The 22,675-nt window shown below is 42.6% G+C and overlaps 1 protein-coding gene and 1 long non-coding RNA gene across 8 annotated transcripts in view; one reads left to right on the top strand and one right to left on the bottom strand.

The window, feature by feature from the left end:
- Positions 1 to 22,675, top strand: part of LOC137347145 (protein argonaute-1) — a 132,869-nt gene that overhangs the window by 75,678 nt on the left and 34,516 nt on the right. For all 3 annotated transcript variants that reach the window (XM_068011291.1, XM_068011290.1, XM_068011289.1), the window contains 4 exons: positions 8,281 to 8,403; positions 13,347 to 13,480; positions 19,644 to 19,828; positions 21,419 to 21,578. In XM_068011291.1, the coding sequence (XP_067867392.1) occupies positions 8,281 to 8,403; positions 13,347 to 13,480; positions 19,644 to 19,828; positions 21,419 to 21,578 (602 nt within the window). The remainder of the gene's footprint in view (positions 1 to 8,280; positions 8,404 to 13,346; positions 13,481 to 19,643; positions 19,829 to 21,418; positions 21,579 to 22,675) is intronic.
- Positions 13,321 to 22,675, bottom strand: part of LOC137347148 (uncharacterized) — a 55,366-nt gene continuing 46,011 nt past the window's right edge. For all 5 annotated transcript variants that reach the window (XR_010968876.1, XR_010968874.1, XR_010968877.1 and 2 more), the window contains one exon: positions 13,321 to 13,497. This is a non-coding gene — a long non-coding RNA (uncharacterized lncRNA). The remainder of the gene's footprint in view (positions 13,498 to 22,675) is intronic.

Here is a 22,675-nt window from a genome sequence, read left to right as displayed (position 1 = left end):
CCCCTAGCCAAGCTCTTCCAGTACAGCTTCAACACTGGCATCAATGTGGAAAATTGTCCAGGTATGTCCTGTACACACAAAGCAGGACAAATCCAACCTGGCCAATTACCACCCAGTCTACTCTCAATCATCAGTAAAGTGATGGAAGGTGTCATCGACAGTGCTATCAAGTGGCACTTGCTTAGCCTTGGATCAAACATGGATGGCGCAGTGGCTAGCACCGCAGCCTGACAGTTCCAGCGACCCGGGTTCGGTTCTGGGTACTGCCTGTGCGGAATTTGCAAGTTCTCCCTGTGACCGGGTGGGTTTCCTCCGGGTGCTCCGGTTTCCTCCCACACGCCAAAGACTTGCGGGTTGATAGGTAAATTGGCCATTGTAAAAAAAAAAAAAAAATTGCCCCTGGTGTAGGTAGGTGGTAGGAGAATTGAGGGAAGGTGGAGATGTGAGAGGGGAAAAAATGGGATTAATGTAGGATTAGTATAAATGGGTGATTGATGGTCAGCACGGACCCGGTGGGCCGAAGGGCCTGTTTCGGTGCTGTATCACTCGATGACTCTAAAAGAGCTGAACACAAGAGATGAGGTGAGAGTGACTGCCCTGGACACCAAGGCAGCCTAGCAAAACTGGAGTCAATGGGAATCGGGGAAAACTCTCCGCTGGTTGGACTCGTACCTAGCACAAAGGAAGATGGTTGTGGTTGTTGGAGGTCATTCAATTCCTCTACAAATAAACCCTGGTGCTTGGTTTGCTTTTTGAATGGCCTTTTAGCCTGTGTTGTTACTTTTTAATAATTTGTGTATTTGTACTTCCAGATCCTTTTTGTTCCTGTACACCATTTAGATTCATATTTTCCATGTAATTTGTGAACACCTATATTTTCTTACCAAAATATACCTCACACTTATCTCTGTTCAAATTGATTTGCCAGTTATATGCCCATTCTGCGAGTTTATTAAAGTCATCTTGTGATTTGTTGCAGTCCTACTCAATATTGACTATATTCAACTGCCACCCCCAGCTCCAAATTTGGTGTCATCTGTAAATTTAGAAATAGTGTTTTTGATTCCAAAGTCTAAATCATTAATGCAGATTTTGAACAACAGTAATGATGGACAACAGTGGGCCCAGCACTGTTTTTTCTGCCACTCTGAATAACTTTACCTCTACTTTCTGTCTTGCAGCTAGCTAGCTATCCAATCTGCTGCTTGTCCCCTGATGTCACATGTTCTGACCATTTTTTTTAGTCTGTCACGTGGAACCTTATCAAAGGCCTTTTGGAGATTTAGATAAATTACATCTATTGCATTACCTTTCTCTACTCTGTCTCATTACATCCTCAAAGAATTCAATGAGATTTGGAGGTTGATAGGTAAATTGGCCGTTATAAATTGACCCTAGTATAGGTAGGTGGTAGGGGAATTTGAGGGAAGGTGGGGATGTGGTAGGAATATGGGATTAATGTAGGATTAGTTTCAATGGGTGGTTGATGGTCGGCACAGACTCGGTGGGCCGAAGGGCCTGTTTCAGTGCTGTATCTCTTTAAAAAAAAAATCATCTCAGCTCCAGGACATCACTGCAGGAGATCCATTCGCGACTCCTCAGATACTGAAGCAGCCCGCGTAGTAATGCAGCAAGATCTGGACAATATCCAGGCTTGGGCTGAATAAGTGGCAAATTACATTCGCACCACACAAGTGCCAGGCAATGACTATCTCAAACAAGAGAGAATCTAACCATTTCCCCATGACAATGAGTGGCATTACGATAGCTGAATCAAAATTTCAAATTCAGTTTGAGGGCAAGAAACTGGAGTCCCACACTAGCGTTCTGGAGTTAAACAAAGGTAATTACATAGGCACGAGGACAGATTTGGCCCTAGTGGACTGGGCAGGAAGACTAAAAGGTAGGACAGTTGATGAGCAGTGGCAGATGTTTCAGGAGATATTCAATTCCTCTCAACTAAAATATATTCCAGAGAAGAAGAAAGATTGTAAGATGGGGAAAAACCATGGCTAAGCAAGGAAGTTAAGGATAACATAAAGACAAAAACTAAGGCATCCCATATTGCAAAGGCCAGTGGCAGGCTGGAAGATTGGGAAACTTTTAAAGATCAACAAAGGGTTACTAAAAAAGTAATAAAAAGAGCAGAGGTAAATTATGAAATATAATATAAAAACGGATAGCAAAAGCTTCTATAAATATATAAAAGGGAAGAGAGTAGCTAAAGTGAATGTTGGTCCCTTGGAGGATGTGACTGGGGAGTTAATAGTAGGGAACACAGAAATGGCGCAGACGCTAAATCAGTATTTTGCCTCCGTTTTCACAGTGGAGGACACAAGTACCATCCCAATAGTAACAGGTAATGCAGAGGTTATAGAAAGGGAGGAACTTGGAACAATCATCATCACTAGGGAAAAAGTACTGAGCAAACTATTGGGATTGAAGGTAGACAAGTCCCCAGGACCTCATGGCCTACATCCTAGGGTCTTAAAGGAAGTGGCAGCGGAGATAGTGGATCCATTGGTTATAATATTCCAAAATTCCCTGGATGCGGGAAAGGTTCCAGTGGATTGGAAAAATGCTAAAAAAGCACCCTTATTCAAAAAGGGAGGGAGGCAGAAAGTAGTAAAAAATAGACCAGTTAGTTTAACATCTGTCGTTGGGAAATTGTTAGAATCCATTATTAAGGAAGTAATAACAGGACATTTAGAAAGTCAAAACCCAATCCATCAGAGTCAGCATGGTTTTATGAAGGGTAAATCATGTTTGACTAATTTGCTAGAGTTCTTCGAAGATGTAACGAGCAAAGTGGATAATGGGGATCCTGTAGATGTAGTATATCTGGACTTCTAGAAGGCATTTGAAAGGTGCCACACAAAAGGTTAATACACAAGGTAAGATCACATGGGGCTAGGTGCAATTTATTGGCTTGGATAGAGGATTGGCTAACCAACGGAAAAGAGAGTCAGGATAAATGGGTCCTTTTCTGGTTGGCAAGATGTAACTAGTGGGGTGCTGCAGGGTTCGGTCCTCGGGCCCCAACTATTTAAAATTTATATGAATGACTTGGATGCAGAGATAGAAGGTACTATAGCCAAATTTGCAGATGACACTAAAATAGGTGGGACAGTAATTTGCAATAAAGAAATAAGAAATTTCTAAATGGATATGGATAGGTTAGGTGAATGGGCCAAAATTTGGCAAATGGAGTTTAATGTGGATAAGTGTGAGGTTATCCATTTTGGTCGTAAGAATAGAAAGGCAAATTATTATCTAAAAGGAGAGAAACTCCAGATTGTTTCAGTGCAGAGGGATCTGGGTGTCCTCGTGCATGACTCGCAGAAAACTAGTATGCAGGTGCAACAGGTAATAAGGAAAGCAAATGGAATTTTGGAATATATTACTAAAGGAATAGAGTATAAAAGTAGGGAAGTGTTGCTGCAACTGTACAAGGCATTAGTGAGACTGCACCTGGGTTATTGCATACAGTTTTGGTCCCCTTACTTGAGGAGGGATGTAGTTGCATTGGAGGCAGTTCAGAGGAGGTTCACTAGATTGATTCCAGAGATGCGTGGTTTGTCTTATGAAGAGAGATTGAGCAGTTTAGGCCTTTTCTCTCTCGAGTTTAGAAGAATGAAAGGAGATCTAATTGAGGTATATAGGATGATTAAGGGAATTGACAAAGTAGACGTAGAGAGGATGTTTCCTCTGGTGGGGCAAACTAGAACAAGAGGTCATAGTTTTAGGATAAGGGTAGCAGATTTAAAACAGAGATGAGGAGAAATTACTTCTCTCAAAGGGTCGTGAGTCTGTGGAATTCACTACCCCAGAGTGCGGTGGATGCCGGGACATTGAGTAAATTTAAGGAGGAGATAGACAGATTTTTAATTAGTAAAGGGTTGAAGGGTGAGGGAGACGGGCAGGAAAGTGGGGTTGAGGCCAAGATGAGATCAGCCATGATCGTATTGAATGGTGTAGCAGGCTCGAGGGGCTGAATTGCCTACTCCTGCTCCTAGTTCTTATGTTCTTATGAATCCCCCGCTATCAACGTCCTGGGGGTTACCATTGACCAGAAACTCAACTGGAGTAGCCATACAAATACCGTGGCTACAAGAGCAGGTCAGAGGCTAGGAATCCTGTGGGGCGAGTAACTCACCTCCTGACTCCTCAAAGCTTGTCCACCATCTACAAGGCACAAGTCAGGAGTGTGATGGAATAATCTCCACTTGCCTGGATGGGTGCAACTCCAACAATACTTGAAGCTCGACACCATCCAGGACAAAGCAGCCTGCTTGATTGGCACCCCATTTTGCAAACATTTACTCCCTCCACCACCGATGCACATTGGCAGCAATGTGTGCCATCTACATGATGCACTGCAGCAATGCACCAAGCCTCCTTAGACAGCACCTTCCAAATCCGTGACCTTTACCACCTAAAAGGACAAGGGCTGCACATGCATGGAAACCTGCAAGTTTCCCTCCAAGCCACACACCTTCTAACTTGGAACTATATCGCCGTTCCTTCACTGTCGCTGGGTCAAAATCCTGGAACTCCCTTCCTCACAGCACTGTGGGTGTACGTACACCACATGGACTGCAGCAGTTCAAGAAGACATCTCACCACCACTTTCTCGAGGGCAATCAGGGATGGGCAATAAATGCTGGTCTGGCCAGCGACGCCACATCCCCATAAACGAATAAAACCAAAATAAAAAATAACTCAATTAAACATGATTTCCCGTTCACATACCATTTTGACTCTGCATTATGATTTTCTGAGTATCCTGCTATAACCTTCTTAATGGATTCTAGCAATTTCCCTATGACAGATGTTAGGCTAACTGGCCTGTAGTTTCCTGCTTTCTGTCTCCCTCCTTTCTTGAATAAAGATGTTACATTTGCGATTTTCCAATCCATTTGGACCCATGCAGAATCTAAGGAATTTTGGAAGGTTTTCACCATTGCCTCCATTATCTCTGCAGCCTCTTTTTTTTTAACCCCCTAGGAGGAAGCTATCGGGTCCTGTCTTGTCAGCCTTTAGGCCTAATAGTTTTCCCAGTACCTTTTCCCTGGTAATGATTGTTTTAAGTTCCTCCCTCCCTTTCACCTCTTGATTTTCAAGTATCTTTGGGAAGTTTTCTAAGTCTACAGTGAAGACAGACACAAAATACCAGTTCAACGCTTTTGCCATTTACTTGCTTTCCATTATCAATTCCCCAGACTCTTTCTCTCTAGAGGACCAACACTTGCTTTAGTTGCTCTTTTCCTTTCTAAATACTTGTAGAAACTCTTACTATCTGTTTTTATGTTTCTGGTTAGCTTTCTTTCATACTTTAATTTCTCCCTCTTTTTTTAGTCATCCTTTGCTGGTTCTTAAAACCTGTCCAATCTTCTGACTTGCTACTAATCTACACAGAATTATACAGTTTCTTTTAATTTGATACAATCCTTTACTTATTTAGCCATGAATGATGCATCCTTCTCAGAGTCTTTCTTTCTCACTGGGATAAATCTTTGCTGAGTGTTATTAAATATCTCCTTAAAAGTTTACCACTGCATCTCTACTGTTTTACCTTTAACCTAGTTTCCCAGTTCACTTTAGTCAACTCTGCCATCATACCCTTGTAATTACCTTTATTTAGGTTTAAAACACTAGTCTTTGACTCACACTTCCCACCTTCAAACTGAACGTGAAATTCTGTCATGTTATGATCGCTGTCACCTCGATGCTCTTTGAGGTTATTTACTATGAGGTTATTAATTAATCTTGTCTCATCGCACATTACCAGGTCCAGAATAGCCTGCTCCCTGGTTGACACTAGAACGTACTGCACTAAGAAATTGTTCTGAATACACTATATGAATTCATTTTCCAGGCTACCTTTGCCAATCTGATTCACCCAATCTCCATGTAGATTAAAGTCACCCATGATTATTGCAGTACCTTCCTTACACACCCCATTTATTACTTCCTGTATACTCTGTCCTACAGTGCAACTTCTCTTAGGGGGCCTATAAACTACTCCCGCAAGTGACCTCTTACCTTTCCTATTTCTTATCTCCACCCAAACTGATTCTACATCTTGCTCTTTTGAGCTAAGGTCATCTATCACTACTGTACTAAAGTCATCCTTAATTAACAGAGCTACCCCACCACCTTTTCCTAGCTTCCTGTCTTTCCAAAATGTCAAATACCCTGCAATATTCAGGTCCCAGCATTGGTTCTCTTGCAACTATATCTTTGTAATGGCTATCAGGTCATACATATTTATTTCTGTCTGTGTTAACAATTCATCCATGTTGATACGAATGCTGCGCGGATTCAGATACTGAGCCTTTAACTCTGTCTTTGTACCATTTTTGCAATCTCTGGCCTTATCAGCTGGTGTACTCTTAAGCTTGCATGTTCTATCCTTTCCTACCACACGCTGGTTATCATTACCCTATTCACTATCCTGTTCTATTATGTTATTGTTTCCCTTTAATTTACCACATCTCCCATCACATGATCCCTTCCCCCCCCATTATTTAGTTTAAAGCTGTCTCTACCACCTTGGTTATGCGACTTGCCAGAACACTGGTCTCAGCAGGGGTCAGTACTGGGGCCAGTGCCCCAAGAATCGAAACCCATTTCTCCCACACCCATCTTTGAGCCACGCATTCATCTCTCTAATTTTATTTACCCTATGCTGTTTGCTCGTGGCTCAGGTAATAATCCAGAGATTATTACCTTTGAGGTTCTGCTTTTTAATTTAGTCCTAGCTGATCATACTTCCTATGCAGAACCTCTTTCCTAGTCCTATTTACGTCATTGGTACTCATGTGGACCATGACAACTGTATCCTCCCCCTTCCACTGCAAATCCTCTCCAGCCCAAAGCTGAACTCTGGCAACACAGTCTTCTGGACTCTTGCTCTTCGCTATAGAGAACTGTGTCTATTCCCCTGACAATTCTATCCCCCACTACCACAACATTCCTATTTACTCCCCCTGCTTGAGTGGCTTCCTGTACCATTGTATCATGGTCAGTTCACTCATCCGCCTTGCAGCCCCTGCTCTCACCCATACAAGCTGCAAGAACATTGAACTTGTTGGACAATTGCAAGGGCTGAGGCTCCTCCACTTTTACCTTCTCGATCCCCTTACCTGCCTTACTCACAGTCACACCCTCCTGTCCCTTGCCACTGATCAAATCAAAAGACCCTATCCTAAGGGGTATGACTGCATTCTGGAACTAAGTGTCCAGGTAACTTTCCCCCTCCCTGCAGCATCACAGTGTCTGCAGCTCGACCTCCAGCTCATGGACTCTGAATCAAAGCTCCTCGAGCAGCAGACACTTAACTGCAGGTGTGTTTGCCGTGGATCACACTGGCATCCACCAGCTTCCACATACTGTAGCCACAGCACATCACCTGTCCTGCCATCTTTATTATGTGTTAATTAATTTATTTGTCTTAGTTAATTTATAATTAATAAGCCCTACTACTAATAAGCTTTACTACTGTTAGTAAACCCTACTACTAATAAAACCTTAATAAATTACCGGAGTTTCAGAAGATTCTTGTTATTATTTCAATTAATACTATACTTACCCTGATTAAAATTCTCTAGTTTAGATAAGAAGAAATGCTCACCAACTAATCAAGAACTTAAGTTCTGCACTGTGATGTCACACTTCATTTTTCTTTGGAATGCTGTGAACCCACAGACTCCCCCCCCCCACCCCCCACCTCTTCAAACTCTGGTCACTGTCTGTAGATTATCCTCTATTTCTGGAAGCAACTTGTGTCTTCTACTGCTACGAGGGGCTAGAAAAAGGAGTACCTCTTTCCCCTGTGCACCAAATTCCCAGCTACACCCTCTATGTCTCACTCAGACGTCTTCTCCTCTCCGTGTGGCTCCATCTCCCATCAAGATTCCTGCCTTTGTCTATCACTCCTAACCTACCTCTCCAAGCTAACACACTCTGCTCTGGTTTACTGTGGGTCCTTCTACTCAATCATTGATGACGCAGCCTTTTGTCATCATGCCCCAGCATTCTGAAACACTCTTGCCACAATTCTTGCCATTTTTGAAAGCTTTCACTTCTTTCCAACTATCACATTGGTCAGCTTCCTTAACCCCACTGTCAAACTCCTGCTCAGTGTCCAGTTTGCTTTTCATAAAGCATCTTTCTGTAGAGAAAATAAGAAAAAAAACGTAGAACTTAAAAATCTCTTTTCTTTTTGCAAGCTTTGCAGCCATGAGCATTTATGCTAATTGACATTTTTATGTGCAGATGAAGAATGCCAGCTACAACCTTGATCCTTATATTCAGGAATTCGGGATAAAGGTGAAAGACGATATGACTGAGGTTACAGGCCGGGTTTTGCCAGCACCAATTTTACAATATGGTGGCCGGGTAAGTAACAACTGTGCCCAGCTCGTCCTGTAAAGATAAATAGGTGCATGGCTCAGAGAGCAGAACATTAAAATACTGTGATTAAACTCTAGCACTTAAAAGGTTGTTTGTGATACATTGTCAGTAATGTTTAGAAGTGTTTGGTAGAGTTCTGATCCATGAATGGAGTCCATGCTTAATTCTGTTGCAAAGTATTTTTTGCCCTAGTGCAGCCCTCACCTTACTTGAAACGGATCAAAATAAATGGTGGACCTCCTTTTTTCACACACAGTTTTAAGATTTTCATGCAAGAGGTTAGTAGAAGGGTAGCAGGTGCATTAACTTTCCCCACGATTTTGTTGTACATGCACTACCCAGTGTGGAATTGAGCAGTGCAGACCAGGAAGACCACGGCAAGCTGATTTCAGTTGGGCAAAAGGCAAAATGTTGTAAGTGCTGGAAATCTGGAAAAAAACACAAAACGCTAGAAGCATTCAGGCAGTTGGGAGAACTTGAGGTCCAGTTCTGAGGAACGATCTATGTCCAAAGTGCCTCATCTATTCTCTCCACAAATATTGCCTGACTTGCTGAATGTTTTCAACTATTTGCCTTACAGCTAAAAAAGAGAAAAGTCAACTAATGTTCCTGCTCTTGATAATATCCAGTGATGCTGTATCAACCTTTAAAGCACATAAATGAAAAATAGCCACAGAAAGTGCTGGAAATACTCAGCAGATTGGGCAGCATCTGTGGAGAGAGAAGCAGAGTTAACTTTTCACGTCTGTGACCTTTCATCAGAACAAATGATGAAAGGTCACAGACCTGAAATGGTAACTCTGCTTCTCTCTCCCCAGATGCTACCTGACCTGCTGAATATTTCCAGCACTTACTGTTTTTATTTCAGATTTCCAGCATCTGCAGTATTTTGCTTTTATTTAACTGTAAATATAAGAACTGGGCATATGGAGGGGGAGGGCAGTAGAGTTAAGCTAGACAATATAAGCATGTAGTGTGCCTACCTCTGACTCAGATAGAAACCCATGGATGCTGAAGGCTGGATTTCACTGGTTCAGTGCTAAACGGATGGCCAGATCTCAGTGTGGTGTCTTGGATGCAGCAAGGGGGCGAACTATCCCAGTTAGTTCACCCTACTATAAGCACACCCTTAGATCAGCCAACTCTGAGCTGATCATTCCTCCCTCACTCTTCACTCAAGTAGACTAGAAAACTGCATGAAAAGATTTTATCTTTTTGAAAAAAAAAACTGTGAAGCATGTTGTGACCTTATGCACAGAGCTCATGTGCTAATATGCAGCCTTTGTGGTTCAGAGCTACCCATAACACAGCATTATATCAGTGTTTTCAGTACCTGGACAAATTCCTTTATTTTTTTCTGTTATTTTTCTCCCACTTGATATATTTCGGAGGCCATGCACCACCCTATCTTGAGGGGCTATTGCAAATGCAGTTCTCAGCTGACTACCAGGAGGCCAATGTGTTTATGCTATTTCTAATCACTTGAGCAATATATGAAGCAATGTTTTTGAAGAAAGATGTACGTTACATCTGGTAATTTAATAAGAAATAGCTTTTTTGCTGTAGGTGGCCATCCATGTCCTTTCACCATGGTGAAATATTAAAGCATTTATAAAGCTCAAACTTACAAGCACCTGCACTTGTTGGAGTAACAGTGCAACATGTTGAATCACCAAACAAGAATGTTGGGGTAGAGAGACACTGAGGCACCACTAGAGGAAACTGGATTTGGAGTCTTCACTGGGCTGTAGATGGTGTTTGGCAGTGTGCAAGTAGCCAGAAGAGAAATTTGAAGGTGGGAAAGAGTGATAGCTGAAATGCTGTCTTATGATTAAGCCAATTTAGCAGTCAGTTCAAAGTGATTTTTTAAATTCGTTCATGGGATGTGGGCGTCGCTAGCCAGGCCAGCATTTATTGCCCATCCCTAATTGCCCTTGAGAAGGTGGTGGTGAGCCACCTTCTTGAACTGCTGCAGTCCATGTGGGGTTGGTACACCCACAGTACTATTAGGAAGGGAGTTCCAGGATTTTGACCCAGCGATAGTGAAGGTACAGCGATATAGTTCCAAGTCAGGATGGTGATTGGCTTGGAGGGGAACTTACTGGTGGTGGTGCTCCCATGCATTTGCTGCCCTTGTCCTTCTAGGTGGTAGAGGTCGTGGATTTGGAAGATGCTGTCTAAGGAGCTTGGTGCTTTGCTGCAGTGCATCTTGTAGATGGTACACACTGCTGACACTGTGCGCAATGGTGGATGGAGTGAATGTTTGTGGATGGGGTACCAATCAAACGGGGTTGCTTTGTCCTAGATGGTATCGAGCTTGTTGGGTGTTGTTGGAGCTGCACCCGTCCAGGCAAGTGGAGAGTATTCCATGCCATATAGAGGGTGGACAGCTTTGGGGAGTCAGGAGGTGAGTTACTCACCATAGGATTTCTAGCCTCTGACCAGCTCTTGTAGCCATGGTATTTATATGGCTACTCCAGTTGAGTTTCTGGTCAATGGTAACCCCCAGGATGTTGATAGTGGGGATTCAGCGATTGTAATGCCATTGAATGTCAAGGGGAGATGGTTAGATTCTCTCTTGTTTGAGATAGTCATTGCCTGGCACTTCTGTGGCACGAATGTTATTTGCCACTTATCAGCCCAAGCCTGGATGTTGTCCAGGTTTGCTGCATTTCTACACGGACTGCTTCAGTATCTGAGGAGTCGCGAATGGTATTGAACATTGTGAAATCATCACCAAACATCCCTACTTCTGACCTTACGATTGAAAGAAGGTCATTGATGAAGCAGCTGAAGATGGATGGACCTAAGGCACTACCCTGAGGAGCTCCTGCAGTGACGTCATGGAGCTGAGACGATTGACCTCCAAAAACCACAACCATCTTCCTCTGCACTAGGTATGGCTCCAACCAGCGGAGTTTTGCCCTTGATATCCATTGACTCCAGTTTTGCTAGGGCTCCTTGATGCCATACTCGGTCAAATGCTTCCTTGATTTCAAGGGCAGTTACTCTCAACCTCACATCACCTCTTCCGTTCAACTCTTTTGTCCATGTTTGAACCAAGGCTGTAATGAGGTCAGGAGCTGAGTGGCCCTAGCGAAACCCAAACTGAGCGTCGCTGAGCAGGTTATTGCTAAGCAAGTGCTGCTTGATAGCACTGTTGACGACACCTTCCATCATTTTACTGATGATCGAGAGTAGACTGATAGGACGGTCATTGACCGGGTTGGATTTGTCCTGCTTTTTGTGTACAGGACATACCTGGGCAATTTTCCATATTGCTAGGTGGATGCCAGTGTTTTAGCTGTACTGCAACAGCTTGGCTAGGGGCGTGGCAAGTTCTGGAGCACAGGTCTTCAGTACTATTGCTGGAATGTTGTCAGGGCCCCTAGCCTTTGCAGCATCCAGTATCATCAGTCGTTTCTTGATATCGTACGGAGTGAATTGAATTGGCTGAAGACTGGCATCTGTGATGCTGGGGACTCCAGGAGGAGACCGAGATGGATCATCCACTCAGAACATCTGGTTGAAGATTGTGGCAAATGCTTCAGCCTTACGCAATAGAATCATAGAAAGTGTAAGGCACAGAAAGAGGCCACTTGGCCCATCGTGTCTGTGCCGGCCGAAAAACGACCACCTATTCTAATCCTACCTTCCTGCGTTTGGTCCAGAGCCCTGCAGATTACAGAACTTGAGATGCATATCCAGACTCCTTTTGAATGCTTTGAGGGTTTCTGCCTCAACTACCCTTTCAAGCAGTGAATTCCAGACCCCCATCACCCTCTGGGTGAAAAGAATTTTCCTCATCTCACCTCTAATCTTTTTACCAATCACTTAAAATCTATGCCCCTTGTCACTGACTCCTCTGCTAAGGTGAATAGACTCTTCACCTCCACTCTATCCAGGCCCCTCAAAATTTTGTACATTTCAATCAGATCTCCCCTCAGACTTCTCTGTTCCAAGGAGAACAACCCCAGCCTATCCAATCTTTCCTCATAGCCACATTTTCCCATTCCTGGCAACATCTTCATAAATTTCCTCTGTACCCTCTCTAGTGCAATTACATCCTTTCTGTAATGAGGTGATCATCTTTTGCACTGATGTGCTGGGCTCCCCCATCATTGAGGATGGGGATATTTGTGGAGCCACCCCCTCCTGCTAGTTGTTTTATTGGCCACCACCATTCATGACTGGATGTGGCAGAACTGCAGATCTTGGATCTGACCCATTGGTTGTGGAATAGCTTAGCTTTGTCTATTGCATGCTGCTAACGCTGTTTGGCACACAAGTAGTCCTGGGTTGTATCATCACCTGGTTGACACCTCATTTTGTCGTATGCCTGGTGCTGCTCCTGGCCTGCCCTCCTGCACTCTTCATTGAACTAGGGTTGATTCCCCAGCTTGATGATAATGGTAGAGCAGGACATATGGTGGGCCATGAGGTTGCAGATTGTGGTTGAGTACAATTCTACTGCTGCTGATGGCCCACAGCGCCTCATAGATGCCCAGTTTTGTGTTACTAGATCTGTTCGAAATCTGTCCCACTTAGCGCGGTGGTAGTGCCACACAACACAATGGAGGGTGTCCTCAATGTGAAGATGGGACTTTGTCTCCACTAGGACTGTGCGGTGGTCACTCCTACCTATACTGTCATGGACAGATGCGTCTGCGACAGGCAGATTGGTGAGGACGAGGTCAAGTATATAATTGTTGAATAATTAGCTGCCTGCACTCTGTATCACACCTATTAAACCAGTCCGTGGACTACTTTCAAAAAGCAGTGACTGAAACCTTTTGTAATTGCCTATAAACATTACAGTGGTCTCTCACAGGATGGTACTGTCCATCAAAATATAGTTGCGACCTTGCAAATAAAATAAAAGATCAACAGAAGTTCCTCTTAAATTGTTTATTTTCTTTGTTTCACAGAACCGAGCAATTGCTACTCCAAATCAAGGAGTGTGGGATATGCGTGGCAAACAATTCTACAATGGGATTGAGATTAAAGTCTGGGCCATCGCCTGCTTTGCACCACAGAAACAATGTCGGGAGGAGGTGCTGAAGTATGGAGGTTTTCATCCTGTATATGAAAAAGAAACAAATTTAACATTTTAGGGACATGCCAAAGCACTTCCCAGTACTTTTGAAATGTTGTTATGTAGGCAATGTTCCACTAAAAACAGTGAGATAAGAAATCAGTTAATCTGTTTTTCATGATGTTGGTTGAGAAATGAATGTTGGCCAGGACACTGATAGAAGTTCCCTGATCTTGAATCGTGCCATGCTATCTTTTATATTCACCTGCGCAAGCAGAAAGGGCCTTGATTTAATAGGCCACCCAAAAGACAGCACTTCCAACAATGCAGTATTAGTAATGCATCAAAGTGTCATAGAATTGTAGAATGAAGCAGCACAGAGGCAGAAATTCAGACCATCATGTCTGTGCCAACTCTATAGTAGAGCTATCCGATTAATTCTACTCACCTGTTCTTTCCTCAGAGCCCTGTGGTTGTTTCCCTTCAGGTATTGATCCAGTTCTTTGTTGAATGGCTTTAAACAGGAAATTAGAGATGCATGCAATAAGGGTGCAACTGTAATTATGGGTGATTTTAATCTACATGTAGATTGGGCAAACCAAATTAGCAATAATACTCTAGGGGAGGAATTCCTGGAGTGCAGACGTGATGGTTGTTTGGACCAATATGTTGAGGAACCAACTAGAGAGCAGGCCATCCTAGACTGGTTATTGTGTAATGAGAAAGGATTAGTTAACAACCTTGTTGTGCGAGGTCCCTTGGGGAAGAGCAACCATAACATGATAGAATTCTTAATTAAGATAGAGAGTGAGAGAGTTGATTCGGAGACTAGGGTCCTGAATCTAAATAAAGGAAACTATGAAGGTCTCGGGGGGCGAGTTGACGATGAGAGATTGGGGAACGTTTCTTAAAGAGTTGACAGTGGCTAGCATTTAAAGGGTGCATGGATGAATTCCAACAATTGTTCATTCCTGTCTGGCGCAAAAATAAAACAGGAAGGGTGGCTCAACCGTGGCTTACAACAGAAATTAGGGATAGTATTAGATCCAAGGAGGAGAAATATAGAATGGCCAGAACAAACAGCAAATCTGAGGATTGGGAGCAGTTTAGAATTCAGCAAAGGAGGACAAAGGGATTGATTAAGAAGGGGAAAATAGAATATGAGAGTAAGCTTGCAGAAACATAAAAACTGACTATAAAGGCTTCTATAGATATGTGCAAAGAAAAAGATTAGTGAAGATAAATGTGTGTCCCTTACAGTCAGAAATGGGGGAATTTATAATGGGGGACAAAGAAATGGCAGACCAATTAAATACATATTTTGGTTCTGTCTTCACAAAGGAGGACACAAATAACCTCCATCAGTATTAGTAGGGAAATGGTGTTAGGGAAATTGATGGCATTGAAGGCCAATAAATCCCTTGGGCCTGATAATCTACATCCCAGAGTACTTAAGGAAGTGGCCCTAGAAATAGTGGATGCATTGTTGGTCATTTTTCAAAATTCTATAGACTCTGGAACAGTTCCAATGGATTGGAGGGTAGCTAATGTAACCCCACTATTTTAAAAAAAAGGAGGTAGAATGAAAACGGAATTATAGACTGGTTAGCCTGACATCGGTAGTGGAGAAAATGCTAGAGTCCATTATAAAAGATGTAATAGCAGAGCACTTGAAAAACAATGACAGGATTGGACAAAGTCAACATGGATTTACGAAAGGGAAATCATGCTTGACAAATTTATGGAATTTTTTGAGAATGTAACTAGTAGAATAGATGTGGTGTATTTGGACTTTCAGAAGGCTTTCGATAAGGTCCCACATAAGAGATTAGCGTGCAAAATTAAAGCACGTGGAATTGGGGTTGACAGACAAGAAACAAAGAGTAAGAATAATGGGTCTTATTTCCGAGTGGCAGGCAGTGACTAGTGGGGTACTGCAGGGATCGGTGCTAGGACCCCAGCTATTCACAATATCTATTAATGATATAGATGAGGGAATTAAATGTAATATATCCAAGTTTGCAGACGACACAAAACTGGATGGGAGTGTGAGCTGTGAAGCGGATGCAGAGAAGCTCCAGTGTGATTTGGACAGGTTGAGTGAGTGGGCAAATACATGGCAGATGCAGTATAATGTGGATAAATGTGAAGTTATCCACTTTGGTGGCAAAAACAGAAAGGCAGATTATTATCTGACTGGTAATAGATTGGGAAAGGGGAGGTGCAGCGAGACCTGGGTGTCCTTGTGCACTTGTCCTTGTCACTGAAAGTAAGCATGCAGGTGCAGCAGGCAGTTAAGAAGGCAAATGGTATGTTGGCCTTCATGGTGAGAGGATTCAAGTACAGAGGCAAGGATGTCTTGCTGCAATTATAGAAGGCCTTGGTGAGACCACATTTGGAATATTGTGTGCAGTTTTGGTCTCCTTATCTGAGGAAGGATGTTCTTGCTATGGAGGGAGTGCAGCGAAGGTTCACCAGACTGATTCCTGGGATGGCAGGACTGATGTATGAAGAGAGATTGGGTCGATTAGGCTTCTATTCTCTAGAGTTTAGAAGATTGAGAGGGGTTCTCATAGAAACTTTCAAAATTCTAACAGGACTGGACAGACTAGATGCAGGAAGGATGTTCCCGATGGCGGGGGAGTCCAGGACGAGGGGTCACAATCTAAAGATAAGGAGTAAGCCATTTAGGACTGAGATGAGGAGGGATTTCTTCACCCAGAGGGTGGTGAACCTGTGGGATTCTCTACCACAGAAAGCAGTTGAGGCCAAATCATTAAATATATTCAAGAAAGAGTTAGATATAGTTCTTAGGGCTAAAGGGATCAAGGGATACGGGAAGAAAGCGGGAACAGGGTACTGAATTTGGATGATCAGCCATGATCGTATTGAATGACGGTGCAGGCTCGAAGGGCCGAATGGCCTACTTCTCCTATTTTTCTATGTTACTATTGAACCTGCTTCCATGTTTTAGGCAGTGCATTCCAGCAACTCGCTGTGTTACAAAAAAAGAAAAACATCTTTCCTCATTTCACCTCTGGTTCTTTTGAAATCACCTTAAATCTGTGCACTCTGGTTACTGACCCTTCTGCAACTGGAAACAGTTTCTCTTTATTTACTCTTGTCAAAACCATTCATAATTTTGAACACCTCCATCAAATCTCCTCTTAACCATCTCTGCTCTCAGGAGAATAACCCCATCTTCTCCAGTTTCTCCACATAACTGAAGACCCTCACAATTCTAGTAAATCTCTTCTACACCTTCTCCAAATGCCTTGACATCCTTTCTAAAGTGTTTTGCAGTTGTAATTGTTGAGGTGACTGAGTGTAACATATCCAAGTTTGCTGACGATACAAAGGTGGGAAAGTAAGCAGTGAGCAGCATGCAAAGAGGCTGCAGAGGAATGTAGACAAGTTGGGTGAATGGGCAAAAATGTGGCAGATGGAATACAATGTGGTGAAGTGTGAAGTTATCCATTTTGGTAGGAAAAATAAAAAAGAATATTTTTTGAATGGAGAGAGACTGGGAAATGTTTGCATTCAGGGAGACCCAAGTATCCTTGTACATAAATACCAGAAAATTGTAAAGCAAGCAGTTAGGAAGGCAAATAGGATGTTAGCTTTCATTACAAAGGGATTGGAGTATAAGATTAAAGAAGTCTTGCTATAGTTATACTTTGGTGAGGCCACACCTGGAGTGCAGTTTAGTCTCCTTATCTAACGAAGGACATACTTTTCCTAGAGGGAGTGCAATGAAGGATTACTAGACTGGGTCCTGGGATGAGGGGATTGTCCTATGAGGAGAGATTGAGTAGACTAGGCCTATATTCCCTGGAGTTTAGAGGGAGAGAGATGATCCAGTTGAAACATATAAAATTCTTAAGCGGCTTGACAGGGTAGAGGCAGAGAAAATGTTTCCCTTGACTGGGGAATCTAGAACATGGGGCCATAGTCTCAGAATAAGGGATCAGCCGTTTCGGACTGAGATGAGGAAAAATTTCTTCATTCAAAGGGTTGTGAATCTTTGGAATTCTGTACCCCAGAGAGCTGTGGATGCTCAGTCATTAAGTATATTCAGGACAGAGGTCGATAGATTTTTGGACATTAAGGGATATGGGGATACTGTGGGAAGGTGGAGTTGAGGTAGAAGATCAGCCTTGATCTTGTTGAATGGCAGAGCAGGCTTGGAGGGTCAAATGGCCTGCTCATGCTCCTATTTCTTATGTTCATATGTTCTTATGTTTTTGATCCCTATGGTCCCTAATCAGCCCCACCCTCCCTTTGAATACCCTATTACTACTTAAGTGTTCATAAAAGACTTTCAGGTTCCCTTTTATGTTGATTGCTAATCTATTCTCATACTCTTTCATTGACCTTATTCACTTTTTTACATCTCCTCTATACTTCCTATATTCAGCATGGCTCTGTACTGTATTATGACCCTACAAGTGTTATGAGATTCCTTTTTCTGTCTCATTTTAACCTCTATATCTTCAGTCATTCAGGGAGCTCCACCTTTCGATGACCTTCCTTTTCTCCCTTATGGGAATTTGTCTACTCTGTACCCAAACCATCCCCCCTTTGAAGTGAAAACAGAAAATGCTGGAAATGCTCAGCAGGTCAGGCAGAATCTGGACAGAGAAACAAAGTTAACGTTTCAGGTTGACGACCTTTCGTCAGAACTGGGAAAAGTTAGGGATGCAATAGGTTCGAAGCAAGTGAAAGTGGGTGGGGGGAGTGGAGGAGGTGCGAAAAAGAACAAAAGGGAAGGTCTGTGATGGGGTGGAAGACAGGAGAGATCAGGGTTTCAGCAGCAGATGAGCTGAGGTGGCTTGGAATCAGGCGATGTCGCTGAATTATGCTGAATTTCACTTTTTTGGGCAGTTTTCCCCCATTGATATAGTGTGCATAATAAACTATCTGTCAACTAGTCAGTTCAAGGCAGGTAAAATACATGCTGGAATTTAGCAAAGCCACAATAAAATGTAAATCTTAACTGACGTTCAACGTGATTGCTGGAACTGGTCATTGGACATCTCTCGTCTCTGGTGCTCTGAGATCTTACCGGAAGCATGGGGAAGACATAGCCCAGATTATGTAGCTTCCCCCTAGCTGAGCTGAAGTAGCTTAATAATGGGAAACCTTGAATGAAGGGTATTACTGGGATAGTGAGAACAGTATTTTGTGGAGAAGCTAGAGAAAATATATCGTCTTGATTTCACTGTTCTCACCCCAACTTCACAGGGTTCTGAGGCACTTGTGTAGTCTGCCTGTTACCCCAGCTGCACAACATAATTGTGGATTATTGTTGAGCGCCGCAGCCTCACAGCTCCAGCGACCCGGGTTCAATTCTGGGTACTGCCTGTTCTCCCTGTGTCTGCATGGGTTTTCTCCGGGTGCTCCGGTTTCCTCCCACAAGCCAAAGGACTTGCAGGTTGGTAGGTAATTTGGCTATTATAAATTGCCACTATTATAGGTAGGTGGTAGGGAAATATAGGGACAGGTGGGGATGTTTGGTAGGAATATGGGGTTAATGTAGGATTAGTATAAATGGGTGGTTGATGGTCGGCACAGACTCGGTGGGCCGAAGGGCCTGTTTCAGTGCTGTATCTCTAAACTAAACTAAAAAACTATTATACTTCGAGTAGCTACTGAGCATTAACGTTAGTTATCAAACAAATTCAACACCCATATTTTTTGCCAGCCCCTAAAACCATCCCCTTTAAATAAATAGCAATTTCACGACCTAGCATGAAGAATCATCTTCTGGTGCACCCCTGCTTCTTCCTATTATACACCACACGCATTTGTATTCAGTGGTTTGCGTATCTACCTTGGTTGCTATGCACTCACCAGATTAGATTACAATAGGAAATGCAGAAGAAGACAACAAATATGTCACACTTAAGAATACTTGTTTCTAGTGATAATCTTCATGCAAGGAGAAAAAGTATAACTCGTAAGAGCAGGGCAGCAGCATCTTCATATGTGTAACTGACTTTTCTGCTTGCATGGTAGGTCGCAATAACACTCAGTTCTTTTCAGAAAGCACAACAGAAATGGATGCCCATGAAACACTGTATTTTATCCCTATGTTTTAAGCAATCTAATTATTTTTACCTAGCATGTTTTCTTGAAAATTGTATGGTGTTCAAAACAGCATTGAAAGTTCTGGCTTTCAATCATACAGGAGTTTTACGGACCAGCTGCGGAAGATATCTAAGGATGCAGGGATGCCTATCCAGGGCCAGCCATGTTTCTGTAAATATGCACAAGGAGCTGACAGTGTGGAGCCTATGTTTAGGCATCTGAAGAACACCTATTCAGGGCTGCAGCTTGTCATTGTCATTCTACCTGGGAAAACACCTGTCTACGGTAAGAGTTGTGGAAGATTCGTTTGGCTCTGAATCAATTGCTTTGAAGCACTGTGGCACCACCTGGTGGCAAACACCAAGTATTTTTCTGTTTCGAATAAATTTGCACATAGACTGATCATCTGTTCTCACCAATTATGTTCCATGGGCCTTACTCTGAAAAAGTGTTCAGTTAATTCTGTGAATGCTCAGCAAGTTTACTTAGTGAATAGCTAAGCCTTACCAACCAGGAAGGTCTAAAGTTCATTCTTTGCTGCGTTAACTGATCTCAGCAGGGGAAGCAAACGCACGGCCCTGGATTAGGAAAAGGAACATTGGGTATGATCCCCATTCCTGATCATCCAGTAATACCTGCTGGAAATGCATGTGTGGACATGGCTGAGGACATGATCGGGCTCTGTTCTGATTCTACCTCACGGTCAGATAATTTGGCAACGCTCACGTCAAGGCTCACACGTTAAGAATGATCGTTTATATAGCACCTTTCACAACCACCAGACGTCTCAAAGCACTATACAGCCAAAGAATTACTTTTGAAGTGTAGTCACTGTTGTAATGTGGAAACACAGCAGCCAATTTGTGCAAAGCAAGCTCCCACAAACAGTAATGTGATAATGACCAGATAATCTGTTTTTGTGATGTTGATTGAGGGATAAATATTAGCCAGGACACCAGGGAGAACTCCCCTGCTCTTCTTCGAAATAGTGCAATGGGATCTTTTACATCACCTGAGAGAGCAAATAGGGCCTCGGCTTAACGTCTCATCCAAAAGGACACACCTCCTACAGTACAACACTCCCTCAGTACTGCACTAGATTGTCAGCCTTGATTTTTGTGCTCAAGTCCTGGAGTGGACTTGAATCCGCAACCTTCTGACTCAGAGAGGAGTGTGTGACCAACTGAGCCACGGTTGACATTCTGCCAAGGTACTGCTGGTTGCCTGTTGCCTGGCAAGGATTTGATGCTTTCAGGAGTGGAAGAGATGGACAAATGTTGGCAAGAAAAAATATTTCCAAGCTGTGCTGTTACACTGTCTTCTACTTATTGAAAATTACTGAGACTGTTTATTAGTAGGCAGCTCATCTTGAACGCTAAGTAAGCATGGGACTTAAGTACCACATTTTTCTCGAGAATGCAATACTGTGGTGATCGAGTTACAATAATGTAGAAATACTTCTTTATTGAAAATTGAACTCCGATAACACTTATGATTAATAAAAAAGATACGAGTTAATAATATAGATTTAATTAGAGATTCTCACTAACCTAACTTATTAGAAAGTGAAACCCTTATTTAGAATTATGGTTATTTTCAACAGCCAAACAAATTAGCATATCACTGAAGCATCCTGAATTGCTGACAACCAACTCATATTAAGTGAGTTCTTCTAGGCTGTCAGGCTTGATAGCTCAGCCAGTTTATCCAATAAGGTCTTTGGCATTTAAACAAAAATGGAATTCTCGCAAAAATCTTGGAACTTTAATTTTCAAAAGATGCACTGTTGGGCAGATTGCCCTTTTAGCTTAAAATATTCCATATGAGCACAGAAGTACCGCTTTAAGACAATGATGGCTTCTTTTTCCCAATTAGCTGAGGTGAAGCGGGTAGGTGATACCCTCCTTGGAATGGCCACACAATGTGTTCAGGTGAAAAATGTCGTGAGGACGTCTCCTCAGACGCTGTCTAACCTCTGCCTGAAAATCAATGTGAAATTGGGTGGAATTAACAACATCTTGGTACCTCATCAACGGTAAGAACCATATTTCATGTAACCAAATGAGGATTAGGTTAGGTGGTATTAGACAGCATGTGCCTCTAAAACTGCAGTTATGCTATGAAAACTGCTTTAAATTAGTGAGAGAAATTTTCCAAGACCCTACCTCTGATGCAGCAGGCAACTTAATAGAAGGTCATGGGTGCTTTGTCTGTGATTTTTCTGTCCGTTGAAATTATGGACAGAAATTGTGAGCAATACACCTGTCATTTTCCAATAAACTTCTTTATGTCCAAGGTTCCATTGATAGCATGGAACTTTGGAAAGGTCCACATTTTACCAAGCTCCTTGGAGATGGTGTGGACAGTTTCATCAGCAGGAATATTTTTATTCATTTATGGGATGTGAACATTGCTGGTAAGGTGAGAATTTATTGCCATCTCTAATTGCCCTTGAGAAGGTGGTGGTGAGCTGCTTTCTTGAATACAACTGAGTGATTTCCTAAGCCATTTCAGAGGGCAGTTAAGAGTCAGCCATGTTGCTGTGGGTGTGGAGTCACATGTAGACCAGATCAGACAAGGTCAGCAGATTTCCTTCCACAAAGGACGTTAGTGAACCAGGTAGGTTATTTACAACAATCTAGTAGTTTTGTGGTCATCGTTACTGATACTAGCTTTTTATTGCAGATTTATTTAATTCCCTAACTGCTGTGCTGGGATTTGAATTCATATCTCTGGCTAATTCGTCCAGGCCTCTGGATTATTTGTCTATTTGCATAACCACAATACTACCGTTCTCCTTAAAGTGACAAAAAGTCAAAGTGGCACATGAAAAACATGATTGCACCAGCACATCTGGAAGAAAAGTTTGTTTCTTACAAACTGCACATGTCTGATACAAAGAGGATTAGGAAAGATTGCAACTGGCAATGGTTATGTATATTAGTGGCACAGCAGCTGACTTTTGGAAGCTCCCAAAAGGCAGATTTTATTTAGCTTTTCATAGTGATAATTGGGCATTTATCTGGCATTGTTTTTTCATTCACCAGTTGGAAGTTGTATGGAATGGTCTTTGATTTCATGGGATTCTTTTGGGAAAGAGAAGGAAAAGGAAAACAAATAGAACATTTTCTA

Source organism: Heterodontus francisci, chromosome 31, assembly GCF_036365525.1.
Source record: "Heterodontus francisci isolate sHetFra1 chromosome 31, sHetFra1.hap1, whole genome shotgun sequence".
In the NCBI taxonomy this organism is placed as follows: Eukaryota; Metazoa; Chordata; class Chondrichthyes; order Heterodontiformes; family Heterodontidae; genus Heterodontus; species Heterodontus francisci.
Note: the sequence above shows the minus strand (reverse complement) of the source record. Positions and strands in the feature narration are given on the sequence as shown.